At 45.1% G+C, this 16,749-nt stretch overlaps 1 protein-coding gene across 1 annotated transcript; it reads left to right on the forward strand.

The window, feature by feature from the left end:
* Positions 1-554: 554 nt before the first annotated feature.
* LOC135234900 (immunoglobulin superfamily DCC subclass member 3-like) lies at positions 555-16,557 on the forward strand (the record flags this gene model as incomplete). The annotated part of the gene is made up of 13 exons (XM_064300379.1): positions 555-864; positions 2,331-2,475; positions 2,641-2,771; positions 2,960-3,097; positions 3,453-3,611; positions 10,116-10,281; positions 10,771-11,021; positions 11,145-11,309; positions 11,701-11,889; positions 12,535-12,651; positions 14,192-14,321; positions 15,619-15,751; positions 16,382-16,557. Coding segments are annotated over 13 exons (2,145 nt in total), but the record flags the coding sequence as incomplete, so codon positions are not given.
* Positions 16,558-16,749: the final 192 nt, after the last annotated feature.

A 16,749-nucleotide genomic window follows, 5' to 3' on the forward strand; every position in this document is an offset into this window, starting at 1 on the left:
GTAAAGTGGGCTTCCTGCCTGTGTAATTGGACAGAAACCGATCCTCTGCAATCACCAGGCTGTGCACTCCTGTAGTTGCCAAAAGCATGTGAACTGACAATTCAATGTTGCCTCATTGGAAAAGTAGGAATGGATAGATAGTGTCAGTCATGTTCAGGTTAGGCTGTTTTATTGACAACTTCAAATGACAGATTATTCTAGTAGGGTTTGCTTGATATTACGTTGATGGGAAAGAGACATTTTTCACCATAGTTATGGTGCGGGATGTGATGAAAAATAAATGTTTTCATCCCTAACAAGTCATATCTTGTTCTCACTTGCTCCTTTCCACCTATTTCATCTTAATGATGATGCTCACTTGTCATCAGCTTCATTTTTCACAAAAATCATCATTGTGGGGGTGACTTATTTATCTTCATCTTCTTCACCGCTGCATTTGTGTTCACAACATCATCCAGCCAATCTTCATCTCTGTCAGCATCATTCTTTCATCTTCATCTTCATTATCATCTGTGCAGCCAGCACAATGCTGACCACCAAATCCCTCTTCTCTCCCAGGGGTGGGCAGAGCCTCAGAACTGGCCTTTCTGATGGAACCCAATGATGTCATAGCGGTGCGGGACCGCCCCCTGATGCTGGACTGCCTGGTGGAAGGGGAAGGGCCTATTTCGGTCACATGGCGCAGGAATGGGGTGCCAGTGCCCACTGGGCACAAGGCAAGCGTGCTGGCCAATGGGACGCTCCTGATCCAGAACTTCCAGAAGCGGAGGGAGAGCAACGAGACGGACGCGGGCGAATACGACTGCGCCGCGCAGAACCGCTACGGCATGCTGGTCAGCCGCAAGGCGCGGGTCCAGCTGGCATGTGAGTGAGCGATCTGGGCTGGGGCACTTCTCTATCTTACATTTGTGTGGACACCATCTGATCTTTGCCACGTGTCTTGCTATTTCTGTGGCATTCATATTGTGGGGCCCTCTGGTCTTCCTTTGGTGCTTGGCCCAAGTACGCTAGAACTTTAAGAAGATAAATCTCTTTGGCCACTCATTGTTGATTTCCATCGATGTAAAATATATAATGTGACGTTTTGTATTTATAGATGTATTTTACTTTGGATGTAACAGAAAGTTCTTCACCAAATTACCCTTTTTTAACTGCCATTCCAATCCTATTTGCAGTCTCTCAGTCTTCTTGAAATCAATTAATTCTGCTAAATGGAATTCTGTCAAATTCCATCTATTTCAAACTTTGAGTCATATTATGTCACATTTCTGTCACACTATGAAGGGACAATTCCAGTTTGCTCCAAGTCTTCAGTTTGTTTTTGTATGTCAGTAAGGACAATCATATTGATTATTAATTGCAGTGGCAGATGTACAATATAACAATTTTAAAATAGCGGTGGTACCACACATATACAACACAGAAACTTTTTAGCGTATTGAAAAATATGTATCTAAAAAAATATTCAGTCTAAAATTATTACATTACATAAAATGCTGAAATCTTTTCACCGGGTCTTTAAAAAGTGGCAACAAAATAAGATTCACATAGATCCTTTAACAGTCTTGAAAAATAACCAGAATTTTTTTTGGTAGGAACATTAAAAACTCATTTCACATGTTACACGAGGTCCCATCCTGGTCAAAACACGCTTTTGTGTCTGTGCTCCATTTGACTCTGCCCAGTGTACACCTAAATCATACCTGACAACCATAACCCCATCTCCCTTTATCTTTCAAGCTTCTCAGTGGGGATAGCACATTTAATAACTCCCCATCCCATTTGAAAGAGTAAGCGACCTTTTCCCTACCCATTCCCCCTGACCCCTCCCTTCGGCCAAATAAAACCAGGGGGGGTTATGGGTAACACAGCAGAATTATGGTTGTCACAGGGTTGGGTGGTGGTGCTCCCTCTGGGCAAGAGGTTACCATGGTAATGCACTTTCATTTAAAGACCCCCCTCCCCAACATGCACACACTACCACACTCATATTGATTATGAAAAAGGTTATTTGGGCTTTGCCATTTGCCCATTTGAGCCCTAATGTAATGGAAAATATAAATGGACATTTCTACCTAGCATTTGAGAAAACGGTAAATGGAAACACATTTTGAACATTTTGGAGAATTGTGGAAATCCCATTTGATCTCATTTTAATCCTAAATATGCTGTTTTAATTTCTTAATTAGACAGAGCTCAGGAATTCCCTGAAAATATTGTCTGTCTTGTTTGGTTAATTAATTAAAACTGCTCAGGGAAAAAAACTCTTTCTTGGAAAAAAAAATTGTGCATGGAACATTCTGGAAGGTAATCTCTGGACTCTCCCCCAGCTCTCCCCAAGTTCCACACTCACCCCGAGTCCATGTCTGTGGATGAGGGGGGTGTCGCCCGCTTCCAGTGCCAGGTGAACGGCATACCAGAAGCCAGCATCACCTGGGAGAGGAACAGAACTGTTCTGGGCACTCAGGATAAAAGGTAACGCCTGCCTGCACACGCTGAATGTGGGAATCTCGCATTGGCACCTTCATTCTACGCTAAGAGTTTGTTGCTAAAAATCGAAAATAAGATTTGAGGTTTGGAGTGGAACCTCTTGAAAGAGAGTGAAGATCTGTCACATGACCCGTCCGGCCTCCTCCGCAGATACACCCTGCTCCCTGCGGGCATCCTCCAGATCACGGGCGTGAGGCGGGCAGACAGCGGAGTGTACCGCTGCGTCGCCACCAACATTGCCAACACCCGCTACAGCCACGAGGCCCAGCTCAGTGTAATGGGTGAGTGAGCCACCAAATTCTCCTGGCACCAGCTAGCCACATGATGTAGCCTTGTTTTTATCATTATCACAAATGGTATTTAGGTATCTTATTTTTCTCTCTTTCCCTCTCCTCCTTTCCTTTTTATTTTTTCTTTTGCTTTCTCTCTCACCTCCTGCCTCCACCCCACTCTTTTCAACGTGCCATAGTCGCGGCCCCAAGGACCTACAAGGAGCCAGTGATCCTGTCGGGTCCCCAGAACCTGACCATCACAGTCCACCAGACAGCCATCCTGGAGTGCATCGCCACAGGAAACCCCAGGCCCATCGTGTCCTGGAGCAGGCTGGGTAAGACTGGGCTCTCCCTCTCCTTCCACACAGCACAGGCTTCAGCTGTGGGGCCATAGCAGCTGCCACTAAAACTAAAGATTTGCCAGTATTTTATGATCCATTTTAATATGGCTGTGTTCATCTGCCATAGCACAAACAAGGATGATTCCTTGTTTGTTCCTCCAGTGAATATCATTGGCTTGTAGTTTTCAGACCTTGCATTCAGGAAACTGAAATCATAAAAACTTTAATGGAGGGTTGTGGCACATAAAGAACATTGTGTAGGTGCTGTACAGGGTTTTAAAAAGGAGAGGCTCATCTGTAACCTGTACCCCCATGGCTCTGACTTCTCTCCCCTCTGCATGTGTGCCAGATGGACGCTCCATTGGAGTGGAAGGCATCCAGGTGCTTGGAACAGGCAACCTGATGATTTCGGACGTGACCCTGCAGCACTCCGGGGTGTACGTGTGCTCCGCCAACCGGCCAGGGACCAGGATGAGGCGTACCGCTTTAGGGAGACTGGTAGTGCAAGGTGAGCATCTGGACGGCACAGCTGCGGGCACCATCACACACTACCACACAAATCTGTTTAAGCAGAACACCTCCAAGACAGGTCGGCAGTGGGTAGCACTGTCACCTCACAAGAAGGCCCAGGGTTACGAATCCCATTGGGGGCCTGTCCGTGTGGAGTCAGGATGTTCTCTTTGGGTCCACGTGGGTTAACTTTGGGTACTCCAGTTTCCTCCCACAAATTGCCTCTAAATTGCCCCTTGGTGTGAGTGTGTGAGTGAATGGTGTGTGTGCCCTGTGGTGGACTGGTGACCTGGCCAAGGTGTATTCCTGCCTCTTGCCCAATGCATGCTGGGATAGGCTTCAGCCCCCCTGCAACCTTCACTGGGAATAAGCAGGTTAGATAATGGATCGATGGATGGATCTCCACCTGAACTACAGATCCCTGTTGTCTAAGATCCATACACTGTCACATCTGTTTGACCATGTTAGTACCCATGGAAATAACAGCAAGGATGTATTCTTGTTGTCCAGTACAGTTGTAGAGAATAGTATTACAGCACTCACATTTTCTATTTGACATTTGGCATTTCTGTATTCACTAACAGCGATCAGTGAGTAAATTCCACAAAGGTGAATGGGATACAGTCTCCTGTGCTCCTCACATAGTTCTTAATGGTTGCCATCTGAAGAAAATCTTTACAGCAGAACAGAACAGAACAGTTAAGACCCCAACATTAGGGTTCTGCTATTGGCTTTTACAATATGTTGTGGACAGGAGTAATGTTTAAGGAATACTGCCTCTATCTGCTGCAGGCTTGAGACACAAATTGACGAGTGATCTACCCTTATGAAAGACGCCAAGCCTGCATTGTTTTGGTATATATTCTGTATTATGTAGACATATAAACTGTCTAAGACATGCTGTATATGGATGTCTGCGATGCAAGCAAATAACATAATGGAAAATTATCTTTGTTGAAATACTTCCACGTAATATTGACTCATTGGTCCTTTATTTAACCTAACCTAAGGCTAATTAATGTAGTTTTGTTTGTTTGGCCTATGCACTTCTTCAACCCATAAGAACAAAATGATTGTTCATCTATTAGAAAAGGGTCCAACCCCAGTTCTGTTAGCATTTGTGGCCATTCGCTGGCAGTGAGTGACACAGACAGAGAAGCATGGGTGTGGGGGATGGAAGGGAATTAATGAGTGTGGGGGTGAATTTAGGCAGGCCAGACTATATTAACCTACATTGGATTTGGCCGTGACCTTAGGGGTTACTTTGCACCCACCCGTGCTCACCTTTGCCCCGCTGCCGAGGAGCTTGGTTTTTATGCCATTGGTGTGAGACACAAACCCCCATTTTATAATTAACCATTGATATTGGGCTCCAGCTGGACTGGGGTAATGGACCCCTCAGCTCCAAAGCTACAACCCACTGCACTGCACTGACAAAATCCATCCATCATCATGAACCTGTCTACATATTAATTCTCTTGATATTTCGGGGTCTTATTGTTAATACAATTGGAGGGTCCTGTTCAGCTCACAATAACAAGAAACTTTAATGAAGATATATATGGATAAAAATAGCATACATATCCAAAGCATGTAGGTACAATGATTCAGAATATCTGCATGTAAAAGTTTTCATCCAGTATTTATGTTTAATCTCCTCTCTTCACACCCAGTCAATTCATCTTCTATCAGACCCCCACAACAGGATTGGAGCTGCACCCTTATAGGGAAATGGCTGTGTAACACATTTATTAATTTATTGATTGATGTTGGAAAAGGGACTATGAACCCAAATGCTGGTGTCCTCTGAAAGATGTCTGCTATTGTGCTTTCATGTGTCCCTTTTTGTGCTGTTTACATTTGCAGACAGTACCTTTCTGTTTTCATGTCTGTGAGTTTGTTCTGCAGTTCCTTTATCCCTGCACCTAATCATTACTTAGTGCTTGTAGGCTTTACATTCATGTGTGTCATTTTTTTTTTCAATTGAAAAATTTGCATAGTTCCCCATCTTAAACACTGCATCATACTTTGTAATGGACAAGGATGTGAACAAAATACATGTACAGTAAAGTACATGTCTGACCCAAAACAATGGTCACAGCACCACATATTGGACATTCCATTCCAGTAATAACTTCTAAGCACAAAATGAAGACATTGCAAAGGGTCATCCAATGTACAGAGTTTGTATTTAAAACAGACTAGCTTCTGTAACATATATAATTCTTTGTACATTCAGCCACAGGAAAAACATTTTCCTTGCGGAAAATTTATCTTATTACTCGATACATGAGAGACTATGGATTAAATTATTTCTGTGTCTCTGTATTGATTTGTACTGGGGTATCTATTGCTGCGTCTATCAGTGTGTATTTATTGGGCAATATGTAGTTTAAGCTGTTCAGTCTATTGGTTTTGTTAACCCTTCATTATCTCCCATTGTGTGTAGTTGTTTACTCTCTCCATCTCTATCTATCAGGGCAGTTTGCTCCATTGCTGTACCTGATTATGTTATTTTGGTATGATATAGTTCTGTCAATCCTTGCATGTGAAGGTTTTCTGCTCATCATTTATTTTTCTCTCTTTGAACACTTACTCCTTGAATTGATGTGTATGAGCTCATATCCATATATATGTGCGTGTGCGTATGTCTCTAGCTACACCATCTGTCTGCTAATGTAAAAGGCTTGATGGGTTCAAAGAATCTACTTGAACTTGGACACCCTTTGCCTTCTGCCTTCTGTGCCCCCACTTCCATGGTCAAGTTTAAGGTCTGGCTGGCTGTCTAGCTGGGGCCTGTTTATGTATCCCCCCCAAGTTCACGGGCTGTGGGGAGCAGTGTGGAGGTCTGCCCTTTCACACATGCTGAATGTGGCCCCAGCCCCCCATCCCGTGTCCCTGGCCTTGAACTCCCTAGCCCTTTTGGGGGGGAGGGGGGGGGTGGGCAGACACAGACCAGCTTGCATGTGGAGTAGCCTGGACAGATGCAGACCAGAGATGGACAATAGGTACCCATCTGAGAGGGGGGGGGGGAGTGAGAGAGCGGGGTGGAGGAAGGGGGAGGGAATAATTATGTCAGAGTGAAGGATCACCCCCTCACCTCTGACCTCTGACCCTCTCCCAGTAGGCCCCCAGGAAACGTGTGTGTGTGTGTTTGAGAAAGAGAGGGGGTTGGGGGCGGAGCAGTGGGGGGAGGGGCATTGGGTTAGGGGAGGAGATTGATGGGTCCTGATGGAGCAGGGTGACGGCCCTCCCCTCGCTCCTGCGCCCCGGCCTTTGGGGACAGTTGTTCTCATCACAGCCGAGACTGAGGGGGACACAGAAACTGCCAAGTTCAAGGGACAGGGTCACATGGGACGGGGGCTATTGTGTTTGCACAACAGATTTTCCTGAAGGCAGTCTGTCCATATTCTCTCATCCCAGGGCTTTTTAATGTGCATTTTCATATGCAAGGCAGAAAAAGGCCTGCTTCATTCAACATTCTTTAGACCCTTTCACACGAGTTATTTCTTTATGGGTCATGATTTTGCCTTTATGGCACTTTGAAATTAGAGTTATAGCGATAGACCTTGTTGTGATGGTTGTTTTTAAGAATGTAATATCATTTTATTTGTACAACTAGCAATAAGGGATGTTTTTATTCATTTAAAATGTTTAGAATAAGCCTTCAGCATGTGACAGCATGTGAGCTGTGACATGACATTTTTAGAAATGTGAAAAATTCAACTGATGATTGAGCTAAATAAGAATTTAATTACAGTTTATAACAAAAACCAGCATAACTGTCAGCCTCCAGGAATTGAGTCAGATGCCCTTTTATCGCACAGAAGAAGAATCCATTTGGATATTATTTTGTTTCTGATATACTATGTGTCAGTCATTGAAAACATAACACATGTAAGGTGATGCATATTGAAGCATTTAAAGCTGAAGGTATGCACTGTAAACTGACACATTATTACAAATGGGGACACTGAACCATTCAGCAAGATTATTTAGTTTTTTCAATAGATCCCGAGGATCTGCTAGATGTATATTCACAACAGCAGCACAAGATGTTTCTCCTCCTGTGTTCCAGGGGTAGAGTAAACAGAAACAGATAAGCCTTCAGCCAATCAGCTGCCAATTAAAAGAGAAACTGAATGACTTTTTCCTGTGCTGTCAAAATAAAGAGAAAGAAAAGAAAAACAGGGAGCTGATGGGTTCCCTTGTTTGAATCGCGGGCCCATCCTAGACCAGGATGCCCCTCTCCTCACAAATAAACCATCCCAGTGAAGTTCAAGTGTGAAGAGCACTCGAGGCTGGAAGAGTGTGTCTGATCGGCCAGATTAATTACACCCCTCCCCCCGTGCAGGGTCCGATTCAGGACCTGTATAGAGGCCTGGAGTGGCCCCCATTCAGCCCCACAATCCACCCATCTATCTTCTCCTACTGGGGAACTGGTCGCCCCTCACCCCCTCACCCTAACCCTAACCGTCCCTGCCTCGCTGGAGAGCTGTAGTCTAGGGCTTCTGCTTTGTAAACACGATGACAATGCATCTCACAATAAGCCCCGGTGACACCAGGCAACAATCAGAATGCAATGGCCGCCTCGGTGCTCATATACGGCAAGATGTTCAGTGCAAAACAAACACGGATGCTTTTCAAGAGTGTGCATTTGGTCCCTACATTAACTCTGTTAGAGTACATTTAACACTGGGAATTTGGCTGTGTGTGGAGCCACAGATCCTTAAATTCTTTTTGGTGAAAGAAATGCCTGTTTTATTAGGTAACTGAGGGTCAGGTGACCACTGTTCCTTGAACAATGTGGAGTTAACCTTGCTTTATTACTTTATACCTGGTGAGGGCCTTCCTTATTGATTTTCATAAATTATATTACTTGGCAAATTATGGAGTGCACACTATATAGTATTTGCACACCGATGGCACAAAGAACAGTTTCATATTATATATTTCATATATCCTCAGGGCTTATCTGAGAACATTGAGTGCACAGCTGATAGACAGTGAAGTTGATGCACATGGTCAAGTTCAAATGTCCTTTAACATGGTGCAGCAGCCTTACCCAGGGGTTCTATGGTAATATTTAGACATGTGACTCATTTTCTGTCTGGCTTTCATACCGCACACCTGCCTCTCCTTCCCAGGCCAATGGCCTATTAGAACACAAATAACAAAATCGTCTGACATTCCTAATAAAATTATTATTAATGTCAGCCAGTATCTTTATAGAATTTTTTACAAGTTATAACAATATAATAAAAAAAGTCAACTGTGTTCTCAGTAAACGGTCCCCTTTTAAGATTTTACGAACCCATCAAATAAATAATCTATTTTTTTCCCACTCAATAAAAGAGATGGGGGCCTGAGGGTAAGAGCAGGGGGGATAAAATCCATCCTGATTGATTAATGTCTCTCCATTGAAACGGGGCCTCCCCCGCACCCCCTGCCCCCACACCCCCTCCCTCCCGCACTCTCTTCCCAGAGTCGCTACAATAGGTCTGAGAGGAGCCTCTTTTTCTGGTGGGGGTGGTAATAGATCAATGAGATGCAAGGGGCCGTGGATCCAGGTTCTGCATATATATATGCCCATTGTGTTTGCATTGAACCGGGTGTCAAGTCTAGTGCTGAACCCACATCTGTCCTCCGTGCGGGGAGACTGTCCATTTCGTGAGAGCCTATTGTCATTGTTGTTGTCAAAGGTTCTGCCTTCTTCAAGACTTCACCCCGAGGTTACCGTCTATTCGTGATTTTATGTCTGTCCATTTGTGTGTCTGCCTGCGTGCTTGTTTGTCCATGTTTGACTTGGTCTCTATCTCCTTCGTGTAAGTGTGGACATTGTTCCATCTTGAGCAGTCCTTTTGTTCCATAAATGTCTGCTTCAAACACACTCACCCACAAGCACATGCACACACATGCTCACATAGGCCTGCTATAACACAGCAGTATTATTATCCCTGTAATTATTCTTTGTTGGGATTTATATTTCCCACAAATTTGTACTTCTAGCACTTTATTCTGTTATTGAAAAAGGTTTTCAGAAAATTAAATGGTAACTGAAAAAACATACACATGAGCAGGCTTGCTGAGTTATACTCTCTGCCTATTTTTGGAATTCTCTTTCCTGACAAATCAGTGCCTGGTTACAAATATCTTTCAAAGCATTACGTAAAGAATTTGTGGTTTTTGTGGTAGAGGGGCGACATAGCTCAGGAGGTAAGACCGATTGTCTGGCACTCGGAGGGTTGCCGGTTCAAACCCCGCCCTGGGCATGTCGAAGTGTCCTTGAGCAAGACACCTAACCCCTAACCCCTAACTGCTCTGGCGAATGAGAGGCATCAATTGTAAAGCGCTTTGGATAAAAGCGCTATATAAATGCAGTCCATTTACCATTTACCATGGTCACTGGATTACCTATTGCCTGTTCAAAGCCTGTGCTGCCTCCTACTGTGCAGCTTTGATATTGCACAATTTTGAAAATGATTTTTCTCTTCTATTCCAGCTCCCCCTGAGTTCCTGCAGTGGCCGCAATCTGTCTCAAAGCCAGCAGGGGGCAGTGCTGTGTTTACTTGCTTAGCTCAGGGTGTCCCAGAGCCTCATCTGATCTGGTTGAAGAATGGCAAGATACTGACTCCAGGAGACAATGTGAAACTCACCAACAATAACAGGTGAGCTTAAGTAAAAATTTTCAGAACATTGAGCTTCATTCAAAGCGTGAATGAGGCATAATGTTCGGAATTCATAATTTTTTTATTTATTTGTGTTTGTTCCTGGTTGTTTCCTATTTGCTTTGTTTGTATGCTTAGTATTCTGTGGAATATAGACTAGTTAAATAATAAAAGGTTTGGTTTGTATATTAAATTCCAAATATGTGCACTTTATGGATAAAATATGTAGTGGCAAAGCTGATTGATTGAATGAAAAACTGCAGTTAGTGCAGTTCTTCCTGTCTGCCACATGATGTCAGCGCTGTGCTATGTCTTTTTAGTAAGATTTCCATCACGCTTTTTGCATGAGACAAATAGTTCACAGGTTCAGTTGGAGTATTATATAGCAACAGTTGCTGAAAGCTCACTGCTTGTTTTTAATTCTGTTTCGTGAGCACTAAGAGCATTCCTACACACTCTCTTATATCCTTTATTTATTCTCTCCTCCAGCACCCTTGCAGTGACACGCATCACCTCTGAAGACGAGGCCATCTACCAGTGCATCGCGGAGAACAGCGCCGGCACCAACCAGGCCAGCGCCCGCCTGGCGGTCTCCCTGGCCAAGGAGCTGCCGGAGGCGCCGCAGGACCTGACCGCCACCGCGCTCTCCACCACCGCGCTCCAGCTGTCCTGGGCACAGCCGCCGCCTGAGGTCACCGACAGCATCATCGGCTACGTGCTGCACATCCGCATGATCGGAGGTGAGGGGCCCGCAGGCTAGCGCGCGGGGTCTGGGGGGATGAGTAAACGACGGGACGGTTCGTTGTTAAAGCAGTGCGTTCTGTAACTCTCTGGAACATTCCGTGCTGTTGTTTCCCTCACAGAGCCAGACAGTCGAGAGCTACAGGAGGCAGTCAGTAAGAGCACGTTTCAGCACGAATTCAGCAACCTGGAGCCGGCCACCACCTACTCCATCTACCTCAAAGCCTATTCCCCCTTAGGAGCCAGCCAGCAGTCCAACACTGTTTTTGCTACGACACTAGGGGGTGGTAAGTCACTGTGTGTGAGCTGAATGTGATGGCGCAGGGATACAAATAATGATAAATGCTGTGCTTTTATTAGCCCTGTAAGCGGAGAATGCATTTTTCTTTTTTATGGCAATGTCATATTACTAATAATTTGCCGCTAACTTGCGATTTCTCTCTGGCACGCTCTCCTACTCCATTTCTCTTTTCTTTCACCCTGCCATTCCTTTTCTTTATCCTGCTGCCTCACTGTCTTTCTTGTCCTCTACCTCTGCTTGCTGCTCTCTCTCCATCCCCATATCCATCCTTGGCCCCTCTTTTCATCTATTTTTAACCTCTTTTTACTGCTCTACGCACTCTTGCCCCCTCCCATTCCCTCGTTCTTTTCTGCCCTCTCTCTCTCTCTCTCCTGCAGTGCCCACTGCCCCGAGTTTCTTCACCAAGGTTCTGAACAGCACCGCTCTGCAGGTGTTCTGGGAGCTCCCAAGCAAGGCTGGCAAACTGGTCGGCTTCAAGCTGTTCCATCGCAGGGTTCCCGACCCAGACTTCCAGGGGCCCTATCTGCTGCCCAGCCAAATCAACACCCACACCATCTCCCACCTCGGTCAGTGAGGCCCCCACACGTGATGTCTTTACTCATAATGCCACTTAATCAGGCCAGGGTACATATCCTGGAAGTGACGGTTACCCACCTAGTAGATTAATAAAATATTCTGCCTGTTTGCTGATTTGCCACAGAGTGCTTCATAATAGGTAAATTAATTACTCATAGATATTTTGTGGTTAAGCATTGAGCATACATGGTACATTATGCAATCTGCCAATAAGCTCTCCTGTAATGTTAAATACGTATACGATTATAAGTAAGCTGGCTTTGAACAGGAGCGAAGGGTTGTCTTTGTCATTTGCTTTTTATTTGATTTTTAAATTTAACTGTACACAGCACTGGTTCATTTATGTTGTATATGAATAAGTTAATTAGTGGGTTAGAATGACATGCAGCAGGAGGTGTGAATGTAGGAGAAGTGCCAGTGTCCCTCCCCATTGGTTACAAGTCACAGTACAAAGAGGTTAAAGTTAATGATGTACCAGACTCAGTGCGGCAGCTCTTGGTGAAATGGTCCAAGAAGACAAGAGCAGGAAAAAGAGAGGGTTGGACCCAAATCCATATTTGCCAGTTTTGCGTTTTATAGAGAGATTAACAGAAAATGCTGCCTTATCTATAATAAGCTGGAAAACTCTATTTCAGAACCTGCGGCCGTGTACGAGATCAAACTGGCGGCCTATAATGGCAATGGAGACAGTGATGGCAACATGCGACTCGTGTCTCTGGCTGAGGAGGGCACCAGCGCCAAGACCAGCACCGGTAAGAGACAAACAGCAAAATCCTGAGTCAAGTGGAGCGGACACACTTTGGATTTCACACAAAGCATGTTTCACTGCACGTGGTATCGGCCTAATTGGTTACATTGATTACACCACATCCAGCTTCACACAGTCCTGTTTGTAGGTTTGCAGTATGTGTCCAAAACCAGACTGCTATATTTGCCTCCTCATATTTTTTTCATTAAGTGAATTTTTTTATCAAGTTGGTACCATGTACTTATATGCATATAAGTCATCGGCAGACAGCTATAGGCCTGGAGGACTGGTGTGTGCTGGGTTTTTTTGGTACATTTCGGGAGTTAAGTGTCTAATTTAAGTAACTGATTGGCTAAAGAATCCACACACCTACTTTCCTAGTTCTAAATTGGCTGATAATTTTAAGGAAAACCATGGAAACCTGACTGTGACTTGCAAGCGCGCCCCTGCTGTATGCTGTAACTATACCCATTACTAATAGCAATACAGTGACTCCCCCACCTGAAAGATAGGAGAAGAATAGGGGGAAGTGTGGAGAAGCACCTCTTGTGATAAAAGTAATGAGGTGAAGGTAATGTGAGTTCTCTGCTAATGGCTTCTCACCTGAATGGGGATTCTCTGTGTGGGAACCATAAAAGCTCAGCTCCACTGTACGTATGTTAGCATTGGAAGACAAACAAGGCTTTTCTTTTTTGTTTTTGTTTCTCTTGATTTGTTTTTGCACATGGAGGGAATGGAGAATGATGTCACTTCATTCCAGCCCCCGTAGTCTCCAATAACCAGGTTATCTGTGTGGGCTAAAGTGGAATTACAATCTCATTATGCCTGTGTGCATATTGGCCTCTTAGCCACAAGCGCTCATTAGTAATTAAAACTGCAGTGTTATTTGGGTTCACAGTCGCAGCGCTGTTTTATAGCTTGTTCCTGAGCACAGGGGTCAGGGTATAGTCAGCGCTTGAGGAATCACTGTGTATCGAAAGGTCAAGTCACGTACAAGTAGGGAGGTGTGTGACTGAACAGTGTTCTACAGCTCGGTATAAACCTGTGTATATCATGTTTAAGCTGACCATTGAGTTTAATACATACGCTTCCTTTGTACATAGCGACAGAGGTTCACAAACCTTTGGTAAATGGAATTAATATAATCTAAACTATACCCAAACCTCCTGAGGGCCCTTTCATTAAACCCTAGACCCTAGTTTTTGGAACCCCTGTTCTATAGCACTGCAGAATAACAAAGCTTAGTCTGATTAATGCTTCCTTGTTCACTGTATTGCTGTCTCTGTGTTTTAGTACTGCTATATTGCTTCAGTGCGAATGGCTTTCAGTATGTTTGTGTGTGCATGTGTGTCTGTGTGTGTGTGTGTGCGTGTGTGCGCGTATGTGTGTGCGTGTGTGTGTGTTGTTGTGTGTGTGTGTCTGTGTGTGTGTGTGCGTGTGTGCGCGCATGTGTGTGCGTGCGTGTGCGTGTTGTTGTGTGTGTGTGTCTGTGTCTGTGTCTGTAGCTGGCTCAGTGCTGACCCTGTGCTCGTGTCTTTGAGCAGGTGGAGAGACTGCGTGTAACTGCAAGCAGGAGGGCGAGGGCTCCATGACGGGCATTGTGGTGGGCATCCACATCGGCATGGCCTGCATCATCTTCTGCGTGCTCTTCCTCATGTTCGGGTACCGCCGCAGGTACGGGTAGCCTCAGGGGGGAGCTGGGGGCGGGGCTCAGCACAGCACACTTGACGCATTCCATCTCCGTCCCCTTTGCTGAGGCACTGCTCTTCATGCCGCTGGCGTTCAATCTGAAATCGTGTAGCAGAATCTGTCACATTCTGATCCTTCCCCAGGCCAGCTTTCGACAAATCTGTACCACACAGTGCGTAATTTATATTCCTGTTTGTGACATTTATAGCCGATCATAATCTTATGGCTTGTTCGTTTTTATACATTACATCCGATCGTAAAGTAATAACCCAGTACAGCAAAGCCGCATGATGTTTTAAACATGAATTTGAGGTGGGTCTATATTTTACTTTTTTTTTTAACCTGAACACAGTAAATAGAATTTCTGTCTAGCTATACCCCTGTAGAAAGCAATAACTTCGGTGGTAATTTGATTGCTTTGTACATTCTGATTTTTACAGACTGTAATGGCCTGAGTGAGTTTAATCCAATCTATAAAAATCGCATAAGCAATCATTTACTTCGGTCTGTCGAAAACCATCGATCAGGTTGATGATTTTTTTCCCCTGTCATCGCCACGGGAGCCGTGCCTCCCTGTCAGGTGACTCCTGTGTGCGCTCTCTTCAGAGAGTGCTTTACCATCCCTATCATGTAAATCAGAGGCGGTGGGGGAGGCCATAATAAATTCATGAGCTCACCTCCTGTGGCACCTTTCCTCATCAGCATTATTCTGTCCTGCTGAATATTCCCGCAACAAAGCCACATAAATCACGGCTGCGCATGCCTCACATTCTGCGCACACTGCTATGGTCCTTACCACCATTTGTCCTGAAGTCGGGGTGCATCCACGCCTACATCTCACTCCGTTCAAACTACCGGGAGGGAATGTGGAAATTTACTGGCTGAAGGCTGCCTTCCGTAGCTTTGCTGCGGTACGGGTTCAGGTGCTGACCCTGCAATCCAGAGGATTGTAAGCTAAATTCCTAGTGAGTGATTAGGGCACTGATATTGCACCTTTGACCTGGGCATGTGGCCTGGCCTGAATTTCCACAGTAAACATATGGGTCATGTGTAAAAACTGCTTGGCAATTAAGGATATCTGCAGCATGAATTATCGTATATTTTCACAGTTTATATTTATATAATGAATGTCTTTTTCAGTTGGGTGTGAGGGTACAGGGCGGTGGTGCAGAGTGAGAATGGGGCTTTGACGTGTAGCAGAGAGGCTTTAGAGAGGGTCGCTCTCTGAGGAACAGAGCCGGCTCTGACTGTGAAACTGACCCATAGCCCTTTCTCGCTCCAGTCTGTTCTGCAGGAAGGGCACCCAGGATAGCTGGTCTGTGCCCCAGGGGGAGGCCGCGGGACATGTGGGGCAGAGGAGCGTTTCTAAGGAAGGGGTCACTCGCTCTCCAGAAGTCATAGAGCTAGTGCCGCAGGTAAGAGCTCAGCATGAAAGCTCTCCTCCAACAGCAAAGTGCTCCTGGTTCTCTTGGCTATGGGCCGTTTCATGCCTACTCTTTGTCTAACTGCTCATGGTTATTAATATGATGATGCACTTTTCAACTGTCAAGTAATTTGTTCACCAAAGAAAATGCATATTGCCTTTGCTAATACATACAGCTGAGATGTTCACTGATCACAGGGTTGCACAGTAATATCGAAGGACGCATTGGTATTAGCAGATAATAGCTTATAACAAATGTATTGGTATCAGCCCTGACAACATTATGGTTGATATGATGGGCCAGATTTGATGATGCAACATACATCATCAAGGAGGTAATGCATTTGATCTCTAATATAAATCATAAGACAGTATTGATTGTAATTCTATAGTGTTTGTCACATTTTTGGTATTTGTCTTCTTAGTGTTTTCAAATACTGCTGCTTATTCATTAATTAATGCTGCAACAGCTCAGTGGCCTAAATATGACAAGATGACTTATCATTACCCTGAAGCCATTTTTCTATGTAATTGTGAAAAGAGGACTAAACATTAGTACTGTTGGGAGCCTGTGATTGATCTGAGGTTAAAGGCTTTTTTTCTGCTGTCTTCCTGTAAACAGACTTGTGACACTCGAGGAGCAGCGAGTGGGCAGGGCCAGTCTCACCCGGGCCAATGCCAGGTCCTCATCGAGCAGCACCCGTCGCGGCAGCCTGGCACGGGCACCGGCTAGCACAAACACCCCCACCAACCCCCCATCCACCCCCACACCCCCCCCCCCCCACCCCAAAAAAAACAAATGGCTGCTCACTGGCTTCCCCATTTCGCCTGCCCACCTGAACACCCCCTGGTGTCCCTGTGATGCCCGGGGTTAGCCATAGTCTTACCTGCCTCAGAAGCTGCTAACAGAGAGGTCCTCGCCTTGTAACGGAGCCCTTTTTGAAGTGCATTTTGCCGCACAGTCAAACCCTCAAAGTGACGAGTTCCTCT

The sequence above is a fragment of the Anguilla rostrata genome, chromosome 1 (genome assembly GCF_018555375.3).
Source record: "Anguilla rostrata isolate EN2019 chromosome 1, ASM1855537v3, whole genome shotgun sequence".
In the NCBI taxonomy this organism is placed as follows: domain Eukaryota; kingdom Metazoa; phylum Chordata; class Actinopteri; order Anguilliformes; family Anguillidae; genus Anguilla; species Anguilla rostrata.